General features: G+C 41.2%; 1 protein-coding gene across 4 annotated transcripts in view; it reads left to right on the top strand.

The window, feature by feature from the left end:
• Nucleotides 1-13158, top strand: part of cenpe (centromere protein E) — a 42310-nt gene that overhangs the window by 13140 nt on the left and 16012 nt on the right. For 2 of the 4 annotated variants that reach the window (XM_041975926.1, XM_041975929.1), the window contains exons 25-41: nucleotides 1538-1651; nucleotides 1734-1874; nucleotides 2018-2161; nucleotides 2303-2536; nucleotides 3486-3707; nucleotides 3788-3871; nucleotides 4165-4251; nucleotides 6174-6278; nucleotides 6369-6485; nucleotides 6573-6803; nucleotides 6986-7219; nucleotides 7317-7538; nucleotides 7611-7688; nucleotides 9406-9531; nucleotides 9639-9821; nucleotides 9927-10136; nucleotides 12585-12797. In XM_041975926.1, coding sequence (XP_041831860.1) covers nucleotides 1538-1651; nucleotides 1734-1874; nucleotides 2018-2161; nucleotides 2303-2536; nucleotides 3486-3707; nucleotides 3788-3871; nucleotides 4165-4251; nucleotides 6174-6278; nucleotides 6369-6485; nucleotides 6573-6803; nucleotides 6986-7219; nucleotides 7317-7538; nucleotides 7611-7688; nucleotides 9406-9531; nucleotides 9639-9821; nucleotides 9927-10136; nucleotides 12585-12797 — 2745 coding nt within the window. The remainder of the gene's footprint in view (nucleotides 1-1537; nucleotides 1652-1733; nucleotides 1875-2017; nucleotides 2162-2302; nucleotides 2537-3485; nucleotides 3708-3787; nucleotides 3872-4164; nucleotides 4252-6173; nucleotides 6279-6368; nucleotides 6486-6572; nucleotides 6804-6985; nucleotides 7220-7316; nucleotides 7539-7610; nucleotides 7689-9405; nucleotides 9532-9638; nucleotides 9822-9926; nucleotides 10137-12584; nucleotides 12798-13158) is intronic. The other 2 variants (XM_041975928.1, XM_041975927.1) reach the window with 2 other exon arrangements.

Here is a 13158-nt window from a genome sequence, read left to right as displayed (position 1 = left end):
CAGTGCTGTAAACAGTCCACCAAAAACCTCCTTATTTATGAAGATTGTGACAGTTTTAAAGCCTTACACTTAGAGGATGACTGCAGGACAACCAACTTAATATTTCACACAGTGAACCGCTCATCGTATCTGCTGTCCACAGTGAGCTGTGATGGAATTTATTAGTACTGAAATGTAAGTACTTGTGCTGTAAAATGTGCTGTTGGTGCATCCCTTGTTTAAATGCATGCTTCAGCAACAGGTTTGCAAGGAACTTGATATTTATATCAGAAGAGAAGCACTGACAGTCACACTGTTATTTTTATACTGAAAATGAGGTGTTTTTGTTGTGTTGTTTTTTGGGGGGGTTGTATTTTAATGTTATTTCTTTTTTTCCCACAAACCATAATGTCTGTTTGTGTGTTTGTTTTTTGTGCATGTCCCCCCCCCACCACCACCAGCCCTAACAGGTTTTTTGTGTTTGTTACCTCTGCCAAGGCGCCGGTTATGTTTTCTGTCTGTTAGCAACATAACTCAAAAAGTAGGTGATGGTTTTTGATTTTCGGGAAATCTCAGACATAAGGAACAAGCGATTGGATTTTGGGGGCTCACTGCATGGATCCACGGTTTTTTTTATTTAATTATTGCAGGCGTAAACATTGTCACATCAACAAAAGGTTGCTAACGAAGCACCATTTGATTTTCAGTGTCGATCCTCATAGATTTGTCTTTGATTTTTGTCGTGTTTCCTTTAAATATGCTGAAAAGTTGTTGTGGTTAGCTGAAACTACAGAAAACACACAAAAGCCAAGAAAGATGTGATAACTAAATATTCAATAATTTGTTCAGATCAGTTTGTGACTAAGTAAAACGTTTATGATGTTACTGTTTAAAGGTGGGGTTGTTTTTGTATAGATATAAAAATACCATGAAATGTCTGGTTACAGTAACAACAAACTTCTGGTGGTGGTTCTTGTGACGTTCTCGCTAGCAGCACCTCCACTGTGTGACAGTGGACAGACAAAAGGACATTTGTTCGTGGTCATGTGACCATGGAGAGATGGGGGTCATTTTGCTATTAGATCTTCCGATTCAAAAGCTGAGGCTCACAATAATTGGCAATTTAAGATTTTCTTTGTTTGCTTGTTTTCCTCCAACCGTAATGTTTTTTTTTCGTGCTGAACACTTAGAATCTGCTCATAATTCTGGTCATTTCTGAGCCACATTATGGATTAACGTGTAGCCACAGTTCTTTGGAGGGTTTGAATGCACACTGATTGGTTACAGAAACCCATGAGGACATATTTGCTGGAGAAGAAAGAGAAAGTGGTGGAGTGATGAAAGACAGCAGTAACCATCAGACTGACTTTTACTGGATGGAGAGGGCACAGAAGAGTCAGGATAAAGATGGGTGCTGAATTAGCTGTTGGGTACCAGTCTTTATATCTGAAACGAGGTTTACTCTGAGAGACGGGATGACAGAGTCACCCTCCTCATTTAATGTCGGGGTTGTTGTATAAAAAAATCTTTTTATTTCTCTTGTTTTTCTTTCTTTAAGGCCACAGAGTCTGAACTTCTTCTGGAGTCTCTCCAGCATGAGGTCCAGGAACAGAAACAGAAGAACTCTGATCTTGTGAACGTTTTGGAGCAGAAGTCTGAATCAGTGGAACATGTGAGTGAGACATTAAAAGTTAACGTGATAAAGTTGACACTGATCAAAAGCCTGACTGTTTAACATCATTTTGTGTGAAAAGAGTCTGTCACAGCAGAAAGAGGCTGAGCGAATGCTGAGTGTTGACTCTCCAGACGACGTGGAGAAGCTGCTCTCCACTGTGGCTTCTCTCACCGCAGAAAGAGACCAGCTCAAACTGGACCTGCAGGAAAATGTGGAGTTGGTAAGTAAACAGGTGTTTCCCTCCGCAAATCATGTTGCTAAAGCTATTTATTTGTCATTGTTTTATTCTTTTAGTTAAATACTTTAATATAGTTTTAAATTTTGACTGCATCTAACAAAGCAAATAATTGTTTCATCTAACAGATGATTGAGAATCAGGAGGAGCTGAGGAAATCTCTGGAGAAGAACCGTGAACAGACTAAGCAGATCAAACTTCTGTCCGTCCAGGCATCTAAACTGGATGAACCCGATGATATTAGCTTACAACTGGAGGAGCTGAAGGCAAATGTGAGAATTTTCTGTTATATTCAGAGAAACTGTGTCTGTCTTCAGGTCAAGAAAGAATTAAGGTTTTAACCTGAGTCATGTGAACATGGTGAACATTTTTGCAATGAAAGCCTAAATATGAAATGTTTCCCACTGTGACAGATTAAGACTCAGACTGCTGAACTTCAGAGTGTTCAAGCAGAGAGAGACTGTCTTCTGTCTGAAAAGATGGCAGGCAGTCAGTCGACCACAGAGGAGATGGAGACGTTGCTCTGCAAAGTTGCATCTCTCAGTGAGGAGAGAAATCAGCTGCAGGAGATGCTGGAGATCCTGAAACGGGAGAAGCAGCAGCTCACAGCAGAGCTGGATGAAACCATGGAAACTCTTCAAACTGAGGTTCGTGACAACTTTACCGATGAAAAATGGTTTCACTTATTTCTGTTCACACAGTTGAAGCTGCAGCAGGACTTTGTTTTAACCTTAAAACTCAGCATCTCAGGAACGATGGCGTGTAGCTCTGTGGGGTAAACTCTGGTGGATATTTTACCCTTTAGCTGATCTACGAAGTTTTACATCCAGCCACTAAATGTAGTTTTATTCAGAGACTCTATCTGGTAAATCCACAATGATCCATGATAACAGCATTATTTATCACATTTCACCATAAAAACATCACCATCACTACTATGTTGCTAAGAGACCTCTATTTAGACCTGGACATGATGATGAAGCCACTTCCTGTCAGACTTTCCACCAATCAGAGAGCTTAGATTGACGGTAACGTCCAATCAGGAGCAGCCAAAGATCAACCAGTGAGCAGAAAGTTCTATGTGTGTGTGAAAAGAAGAAAAATAATGCTCCTCTATGGCTGGAATAAAGCCAAGAAGACGTTTCTGATGCACGGTAGCGCCACAAAGCAGCTGAGCTGGAGTTGGTTTAGTGAGGATAGCAGGTAAATAGTAGCAGGAATAACTGGAAATGAGGAAAAAGTGGAAACATGGAAATAGTTTCTGTTGTGTGTTTGTTTCAATAACAATATTTTTTCTCCTGAAAGCCAAGACTTGAGAGAACGATGAGATGAGAAAAGGTTTGGTCACTGTTGGTCTGTGTGTTATTTCTACAAAGTTCTGTTAGTAATAAATTCTGCTTTCTTCTTCTGGTCGACCTTTATGCTGCTACATCTATTCATACATTCATTTTACATCATTTTACCTCAGAATCTGCTGTTCTGGAAACATGTCTGGGATTAAAAGGGTCAAAGTTGCATTTTTACATATAAAGAAAAATGTTGGACAAAAAATGGCAACAAAAATTGAATCCTTCTTTATTGATCTTATGTTCACAGATGAAAGCTGTAACAGAGAAGCTTCACCTCACCGAGACGCAGAGAGACAGCCTGCTGTCTGAGAGGGAAGCCTACTCTCAATGCTCAGCAGAGGAGTCGGAGAAGCTGTTGTGTCGAGTCGCTTCTCTCAGCACTGAGAGGGATCAGCTGCAGGAAATAGTGGAGGGACTGAGACTGGAAAAGAAACAGCTGAGAGAAGAGTTTGAAGAAAAAATAGAGATGGTTTGTTATGTTTTCTTTTTCAAAGGCTTTGGATCCCAGCTCACCCTGAGAAAAAGTCAGAAGTTCATTTTCTTTTCCAGTTGTCTCTGACCCAACCTGCCCAGACAGACGTGGCGTCAGGACTTCAAGAGGATCATGAGAAATTAACTCAACTTCAGCAGGAGGTGATGGCAGGAATGTTTGGATGTTGTTTCTCTTCAGTCACTTCAGTTACTGAACCAAAACCAATAAGGAATTAAAAACTACTGCATGTGCAGTCAAAGCTAAAATGATCTTATTTCCCTGTACCTGGATTTATTTGTAGTTTTCCTCCTTTTTAACACATTTTCTCATGTTAAAACACTCGATAGAGAGTAGTTGAAACAGTGCATTTGCTCTGAGTTCTGCCGTCTTCCAGACCTGACTGTTTGGATGTGATGTGAAAAGATGTCTTACGAAATGTGACCATTGTCACCAGCAGGTTGCACAACTACAGGATACCCTCCTGGTGGTCATGGAGCAGAAGAATCAGGTGGAGGCTGATCTGCAGCACAGCAGGGAGATGGTAAGAGCTCATTCTTAATGTGATTGGTTTGGAGTTTAAGTGAAATTGATAAATTACGTACTATTATAGTCAGTCATCTGATAGTATTTTCAGAATGGGATGGCAAGTGTCTCCCTCCCAGAAACCAAGTCTGCTGTAGTAGTTCACCTACACATCAGCTCCGTTGGTGCTGACATTTATTTTAGTTGATTTTCTTTCATTCGTGTATTTAAGCTTTACATGTTCAAAATTCATTCTAGTTTAACTCAAATGATCTTTTTCCTTTTTTTCACAAATTCTGGGAAATTACGATTTCTGTTGTCAATTGATGTTGGAGCGTTAAACAGTTTGGATCATTGAGTACACACACTCACACTGGATGGCAACATTTATGCACGTTTAGCTGTTTAATTTTATTCAGTTAAATTTTTATCTATTTTTATTTTTGTTTGTGTTTTATCATTTTCTTTTATTTTTGGGCGTATTCATACGGGCACCGTTTGGTTTGCTTTTAACAAATCCTGCTTTGCTTCCACGGATAGCCCGGTCCTTTTGGAGCAGCGTGAACATGCATTCCGAGTCGGATGGAGATCAAAAACAGCAAACTCTGGTCTGCTTGAAAACTGGGGGTCTTGGTCCCCTTGCAAGTGAACTCTGGTCTGGTGTGAAAGCAAACTGGTCGTTAAGCGAACCAAAGAGAGGACGTGACATGATGGTCCACATCTGGCTGCCTGTGCTGCTGCTCATACTGGACAAGTTCTGGTGAAAACTGTCTTAACACCAAAGTAACAGAACAGAAACCCCTAGACTACATACATGTATTGTGTTCCACTGTTGTAGTAAATGAGCCATTTACTGTTCTGGCCAATCAGTGAGCCTGATTTCCTTCTTTCTTTTTGGTCAGTGGACATTTTGGGGAATACCTCCCCTAGCAAGTAGCTGTTCTAGCTGCGTGACACGGTGTAGGTGGTTTGATCCGCTTGAGTAAAGTGCAAATTGAAAGCAAACCAAACAAATGTGCAAAAATTTTCAGACTTCACCACCACAGAGTCCCCGGGGTTATCCTGGAGTAAAACACTCTTATTTTCTGAAGAGTGAAATGTTAAACTTCATTCGTCTCATCTGCTGGTTTTAGGACGGAAATTATCACCATGGAGACGGTTGGTGAATTATCATCTAGAACATGGTAGAGATGATTTAGAACATATAGAAGTGCATTACATGCTGCATTTACTGACCCTTGGACATCTGACATTTACCCAAGAGAAGATCAGTGAACAGTAAATATTTGCAGCATCGTGGTTCTGTAGGTCACCTGAGCCCTGCTGTCAGCTCAATCACATGGTCGGATCTGAAACGGACCCTTTTTTTATTCACATTAATAGAGCTTGGAAAACTGGATATATTCATTTGATAACGGGCTCCAAAAATATTTATCTGAGCATGAAAGTGGGATGGAGTGGGTGGAAATAAGTTGTTTATGGGCTGTTATTGTGAAACAAATCATCAAATCACTGAAGTTTTTAGGATTTTTGAGCCCAGCCTGTTCGTTTGTTTAAAATAAGGATTTTTTTTGTGGTATAAAAAGGCAACCAGAATAAACTTAAGAACCCCCAGAGTTGTGAGGACTTTGCAAAATTATTGACAAAGTTTAAATATCAGTTCTGTGGATAAAATCCTTTTACAATGATAGCGGCCGCCACTAAATGTCTCTTCTACTGTATTTTACTGTCCGTCATAACGGCAGTACTTGGAGAGTTCAATATGTTCAGAGAAACCTCAGTTGAATGAAATGCAGCACAAAATGTGTTCATGGATATTTCACTTTTGAACAATGATTTTATTTATTTATATATATTTTTTCCCTCGAAGCAGAGACTCAGATTTTCATGTACTTTTCACCAGACGGAGGGACAAACATTTCTTATTTGCCTTGTTTTTAGACCACAGAGAATGAAAACCTTCAGAAGCAGCTCCATCAACAGAATGAAAGCCACGCTGACATGGAACGAATCAGTCAAGCTGAGAAAGCTCAGCTGCAACAACAGGTTTTCTTTTCTTCCTGCAACATATTTTACCAAAGCTGGATGCTTTGCGTTCCCTTTCAGAGCTCATCTAGCATATTTTCTCATTTTTAGCTTGCGGAGACAAAATGCCTTCTACAGTCTCTTCAGGATGAACTCCAGGAGCAGAGGCAAACTAAAACGGATCTGCTGAAGCTTAATGAGCAGAAGGAATTGGACTTTGAGCAACAGGTGACATAAAATGCTAACAATATTTTCAGGTCTCTTTACTTTTCAAACTTGTTGACTGCTATTTGGAAATTTCCCCCTTTTAAATAGATGAAGACTCTGAGTGAGGAGCTTGAAAATGCTCAAGTACAGAATCGTGTTCTGATGCTTGAGATTGATGCCGCTCGCCAAATCTCCTCAGAGGAGGAGAAGCTCCTTTGCAGAGTGACGTCGCTTACTGAGGAGAGAGATCAGCTGCAGGAGATTCTGCAGGGCCTCAGAGAGGAGAAGCAGCAGCTCCGAGCGGAGCTGGAGGAAAGGCTGGAAACGGTGCAGGCAGAGGTTTGTCTTCATATCATCGTTTCTGTAAAATTAGTTTTACTACAACAGATGATCATGAACTCTGATCTAGAAAAACAAAGTCAGGAGAAGTAGAGCTCCTTTATTAGTCTTTTATCTCTCTTAGTAAATACTGTGAACTTTGTTTCCTGAGCCAAATGATCAGTATAAATCTTCCTTCACAGATAAGTGACTTGGTAAAGAAACTGGAGGTTGTTGAAGCGGAAAGAAACTCTTTGCTGTGTGAGAAGGAGATGGAGAAGCAGACCTACTCAGACAAGATGGAAAAGCTGCTGTGCAGAGTGACGGTCCTTAATAAGGAGAGAGATCAGCTACAAGAGATGCTTGAGGAGCTGAGACGGGACAAGGAACATCTGAGAGCACAGCTGGAGGACAGGATGCTAACACTACAGAATGAGGTTTGTGAAACAGTATCTGGTGTGTGGTGGCTCACTTTCCAACCAAATCCAAAATTTAACTTTCATCTTTGATGAATAACGACTGCCTTCTTCACAGCTGAAAACTTTAACAGAACAACTGCACTGCACGGAAACCGAAAGAGACCGTCTGCTCTCTTTAAATGAAACTAACACTCAGTCGTCCACGGAGGAGAAGGACTTGCTGCTGTCCAAAGTGATGTCCCTAGGCGAGGAGAAAGACCAGCTGCTGGAGACTCTGGAGGAACTGTCCCAGGAGAAGCAACAGCTCAGAGAAGAGCTGGAGGAAAGAAAGGAAATGGTACATGATCACATTTACAGTTACTTATTATCTGAAAGCGGTAAGATTAAATATGTGTTCATCCAATTACAGATCTCAGCTATCCAGGAAAAAACCAGCCAACAGAAGCAGACCGAGAAAGGAGGAGATGTAGAGCTACAAGACGAAGAAGTAAATCCAGGCTAAGTTGCTGTTTTATAGCCAACTCTTGGCTTATAAATGTTTGAGGCTGGGGAAAACAAGCCATCTACCACCTCTAAAATCCACTTTTTCTTTATAGCAGCAGTGGCGGAGCTAGACTTTTATACATGCGGGGGGCCAGAGGGTGGGCAAGACTTTATCAGGAAGTCATGTAGTAAGAAAGGAATTGTGTTTCTTTAACACATAACGTGCAATATTTGAAGCGTTTTCTTTTTACCCAGGTCCCACGTAGCTGTTTTTTGTCTCAGACCAGCAGCTACGTTCTGCCCGGTGTGATCTAGAAAAATGAGTCTGAAGACATTTCGTTTTCACGTTGAAATCCACGTCAATGAAGTGTAGCGTGAGATTTCTATCCGGCTCTATGGTGCGGCTTGACCACAGGTCCGAAGTGGTGGTGAAACATCGGACTGTAGCCACGTCCTTCACACCACACTCATCATCCAGGGCAGGAGAGACGCTCCACCAACACGGAGACGAGATGGCGGTGATGCCGTTTGTCCGAAGTGTCGATGAGTTTCTTAAATCCTGGGTTGTTCTGTGTTAATTGAGCTCTGGTCTTTGGTGAGAAAAAACAAGTTTTGTGTGTTTATGACGTTTGTCTCTCTGTGTCTCTGGGAGCTGCTGGATTATTAAGTCACAACTCACAAAAATTTAACATTTTTCTCGTGTCGCGTCTCAAGCCCCAGTGTGCATGACTACGTGAACAAGCGCAACATTTCACATGAACGCCTGTCGCTTGGCTGGAGGAGGGCAATGACTATTGCCTCATTGCGCAAATTCAATAGAAAAAGATGGAGAAGGAGCAACGTCATGTCCCGTGTGTCCAGACCTTAACTGGCGAGGTGTTTGCAACTCGAGTTGAGTAAAACCAAAGCGGTCGGGGCTGTGAGGAGTCTGCAGCAGAGCGCTGCAATGCTAGAGGAAGAGCAAAGGGTCATTTCCTTTTTATGAACGTTGAAAACCCAGATCGTAATTGAGATTAAAATTCGATTCATCGCTCAGCCCTAGTAGATCCTTGTGTGACTAGCTCCATGTTGGGTGCTGTGGGCCTGCTGATACTGGGGGCTGGGGTCTGTCTGTCTGATTTGTGCCTTTACAAAAAAGTCAGAAATATCTCCTTTTCTCTTCATTCTGATATCTTCCTTTGCAAACTCTGGTTTGCATATGAAACCTGGTTACAGGATATATTTCTCCACATTCTCATCTCATAGTACTTGAAAATAAAAATCTCAATGAACGGAGTTGATGAGTAATGAACCACATTATCTTAAAACTAATCTAGTGCTAGCATATAACTAAATTAGCACTGCTATGTAGCTTCATGCTAATCCGGTTAATAGCCTTACACAATATTAATAGTTGTACATGAACAAAGGCAATCTCGTCTTGACATGTACAGCCAAATGTCAGTATTTAAAAATGCCTAATTAGGAAACTATTTTAGAATTTACTTCAAACTGGTGTAGTGATACTGGTGATCCATGCAGGTCTGGAAAGATGTTTTTGTCTTCCAGTGGCTTGTCATGCACCTGAGATGTGACCTGGGGTGTCCAATCAGATTTCAGAGGTGGCCAGTGCCACCCTGTGTAGAAATTTTCACTTCCACAGCATCTCCAGTCAAACACAGCAGCAAACATGTTTATTCTGAGCGTTGGTGTGTTTAATAATTAACTTTTCATTCTTTCAGCTGCTGAATGAGGCAAGAGTAACCATCTCAGCCCTTAAAGAGCAGCCAGTCGCTGCAGGGCAGAGCTCCAATGACGTCCAGGAGACCGTGTGGTTACAGCTGCAGGACTCCACCGGACACTTTCAGGTGATGCACAGCTGTGTTTTATTTAGAAAATTGCAAGTGTGCTGAAAGGCAAAGATATTTTATGTTTTCTTAAGTTCTCTGACACAACTGAACTTTTATCATTGTAGGAATCTCTTGGAAAATTCTGTCAGTTTATAAACAATTGTAGGAGGTATAAATCCCCCCTCCTGAGAGAAAAGTGGTCTTGGAAGCACACTTATATGAACTCGTGTCCAAAACCAACAGTAGAAGCCTATGACGCTGTGTGTCAGCTGGGAATGCAGACTGTACAGAGTTTGATAAGAATTCTGGTAAATGTGGATATATTTTCATTTTAATATTCATAGATGTCTTTCAGTATTGTATGTATTCAATATTGTACTAAGAACTTTTTGCTTTGTTTTGCGCTTCTTCAGGAGCAACTACAACTGCAGCCTGTTGACTACAGATCAATCTTTGAGGAGTTGGTGGAGAAGGATTTGGCCATTTTTGAGGAAAGGCGGCTGCAGGACCTGCTGCTTTGCCGGGTACAAGCTCCCACCTATTCTGTCAAAAACGAGGACTTTCACTCGCTATGGAAGTTCAGACTGAAAGAGCTTTTGGACAAACGACAGCTTTACCTACTAGTAAGTTCCTCTATTGTTTTTCTGTCACTTAGAACAGCTGATTTAAACTCCATTTACAACAACCACTGAGCTGCGGGTGCAATAGGCTGTACTTTTTAATCCCATCCATCAACTGGACTATATTTCAACCAGTTAGAGCGTGTTAACAGGCACATGTTCTGCCTTGTTCTGTCATGTTGTGCATTCTCTGCATCCCTTCATGACTATTGATTGAGATGCAGCACTGTTGACAACGATAGGCCCAGTGTTTATCCTGCACATTCACACTTTATAAACTCTAATCACTTACCTCGTTCAAAATTATATCTATTTAATTAAAAAAAAAAACTCGTCACCTAGATCTAGGTTTTCCCTTTTCTGTCTTACTTATGATTTCAGCTATTCTGATAAATTGCCAACAAGAAAAAGTTGAGCTTTCTTTAATTTTTTTTGCTAGAAATCAAAATATAATATAGTGTTGCTGTGATGTTTTTGCTTTGCCTGTTAAGACCCAAACGCATCATCAGGAGCTTTAAAGTAGCACTACGTAACCTTCTGACCTTTAATATGTTTGGATGGTACACTGATGTTTATTATGTACATTATTTTATTTATTTTAATCCTGTCGATTTAAAAAACTTGTAGATTTATGTTTTTTTGTTTGTTTTTAGGTGTTCTCATTTCTGGTAACATGACCCTACTCTCGTGTCTTACTGAGGCTTGTCGAGATCTTAGCATATATACACACACAACTGGTTTCCTTTGTCACCTCCGTCCAAAATCAACTTTTCTTGCCAAGATGATGCCAAGTTCAGATGTCTTCCTTCACCAGTGTAGATTACATTCATCTATAAAGTCTTTTGCAGCGTATTACTGCTCACGTTAGAAGACCGCGGTCACTCATATTAGCAGCTAATGCTAACAGGCTCCGTCACGTGATGTCACCACGCACGTAGTTAAAAATAAATCTGTGGTCTTTAATAGTCACATCGTCTAGAACAGGTTTACTCTTCATCCCTTTATCAAACTGTAAGCAGTCTGTTATTTGATTTACATGTCAGGATGTCATAGCTGCTCTCTGTGTCCACTGTAGTCGGCACACACAGACACGTGTGCGCACACCCAGGTTTCCGTCAGCGGACAGCGTGCACGCGTCTGAAAACACAGTAGGTAATCAGACAGAAATATGAGAGTTTTCTAGATTTTCTCAGGCAGGTGAAGAAAGCATCTTGCTCCAGCGAGGAGCAGATGGAGGATTTCTCCTGCTCCGGTACTACGTCCACAGCATCACGGTTGTCATGGGAATGCCCACAGCTGAAGCTGGATTTACTTCATTGAAGGAATTTCTGAAGGCGGATTTATGGTTGCGTGGGGTCTGTGTAACGGCCGTAGGCTCGGCGTGCACCTCTTCCAGACCTGACGTGCACCCCTGCTTCACAGACGGTTATATGGAGGTTCTCCCTTGTGATTGGTCAGTTTAGGATCACGTGTTGCCAGATATCTGGATCTTCGCGCTGAATTTGTGTGCTAGCCACCGATTCTAAAAATGGTAACCAGTCGATCAAGTTGATGAGGCTGATCGAATTATTTCTTCATTTTTTTCCACGAGCTAATGAAGACACTGAACCATACTGGACTGGACGCCATTGTTTTAAAACAGAAAATACCTCACGAGCTGAAGAGAAGCGTCAAAAGACCTCTGACCTGGTGATTTTACCGGCCGATACCGCCCCTGCTGCCACCTTCAGGTTAGGAGGAGAAACTGCAACACGACACCAAAACGATGCGACCCGCTCCGCTCGAGTGCGAAAGCAAACTCACCAACATCAGCTACGCCGTAACCGACCGCACGCTGAGTATAAGTCCGCCTTCAGTCGCATTACGGCTTTAAGTGGATCCAGTATTCTTTGTATGTTTTATTAACATCAACAGGTTATCTGAGATTTGAACTGGGGTTTATTATGTTTTTTTATCTGCATTTCTGACTGTGAATCTGGGAAAATGCTGTATTGTTCTGGTATTTCAGAAATGTGCATAGATGTGTCAGATCAGATTATAACAGTAATCTGATTACTCCTTGATAACTGATTTTGATTGGCAAGTAAATGCACTCAGTGTTTTATAACATGGTTATCTAAGAATGACTTTAAAATCCAAGAAAAATATTTGGTGATAGATAACTAGCTGTAAATGAAAAGAAATCGAATTGAATCGAATCAAAATAAGCTGGTGTGAATCGATTCAGGAAATTAGTGACGATGCCAGCCCCATTAGGATGCTCAGTGGGGTCTCAGCATAGATGCACAACCAAAAGGCTTCCTGTGTCATTTCTGTCAGCTCAGCTTCTCTCGCCATAGTAATGCCAAATCCAGATTTTTTTATTTGCTTATTAATGTGTTGTTATCATTTTTGCCATAATCGAGCAGCGCTGCTACTGATGGTAATTTCTCATGGATGTTCTGTTTGTAGCAAATGGACGGCATTTTGGAGAAACTGACAGACAACATGGCTTCTTATCTCGCTGAGCTGAAAGCTGAAATCTCTGAGAGAGAGAAGTTCCAGGAGGAGCTGTTGGCTGTGTTCACCAGCCAGCCAGCCAGCTTCAGTGTGTTGGAAAGTGTTCTTCACCGAGAGCTTGACCGCAGATCTACAGTGTCAGAAAGCAAAAGGATGCTTCTACAGGTGGGCCGTAACCATGTCTTCTTTACCTTCTTCGTCCAGGGGAGGTGTTTATTATAATAAAACTTTCTCATATTGTCTTTTTGCTCTGTTCACACTGTAGCTCTATTCCCATTTTTATGTTGTCCATATATGAGTTATTGGATTTTTTTTTTAATTGGAGTCTGAATGGCGCAAATGCGATTTTTTTATTTATTAATTTTTTTATCTGACCCAGGCCACTTGTGTGTGGAAGTGGCCTCGGTCTGAACGGTCATGCCTCATTTCATCCAACTTTGACATCACAGAAGTCTCACCACAGTTCTGCTGTTTCAATATTTACTGTTGTTTTTTACTCTTATTGTAAATAAAGCAACAACAAAAC

The sequence above is a fragment of the Melanotaenia boesemani genome, chromosome 22, assembly GCF_017639745.1.
Source record: "Melanotaenia boesemani isolate fMelBoe1 chromosome 22, fMelBoe1.pri, whole genome shotgun sequence".
In the NCBI taxonomy this organism is placed as follows: Eukaryota; Metazoa; Chordata; class Actinopteri; order Atheriniformes; family Melanotaeniidae; genus Melanotaenia; species Melanotaenia boesemani.
The sequence above is the reverse complement of the archived record's forward strand: the minus strand, read 5'-3'. Positions and strand labels throughout refer to the sequence as shown.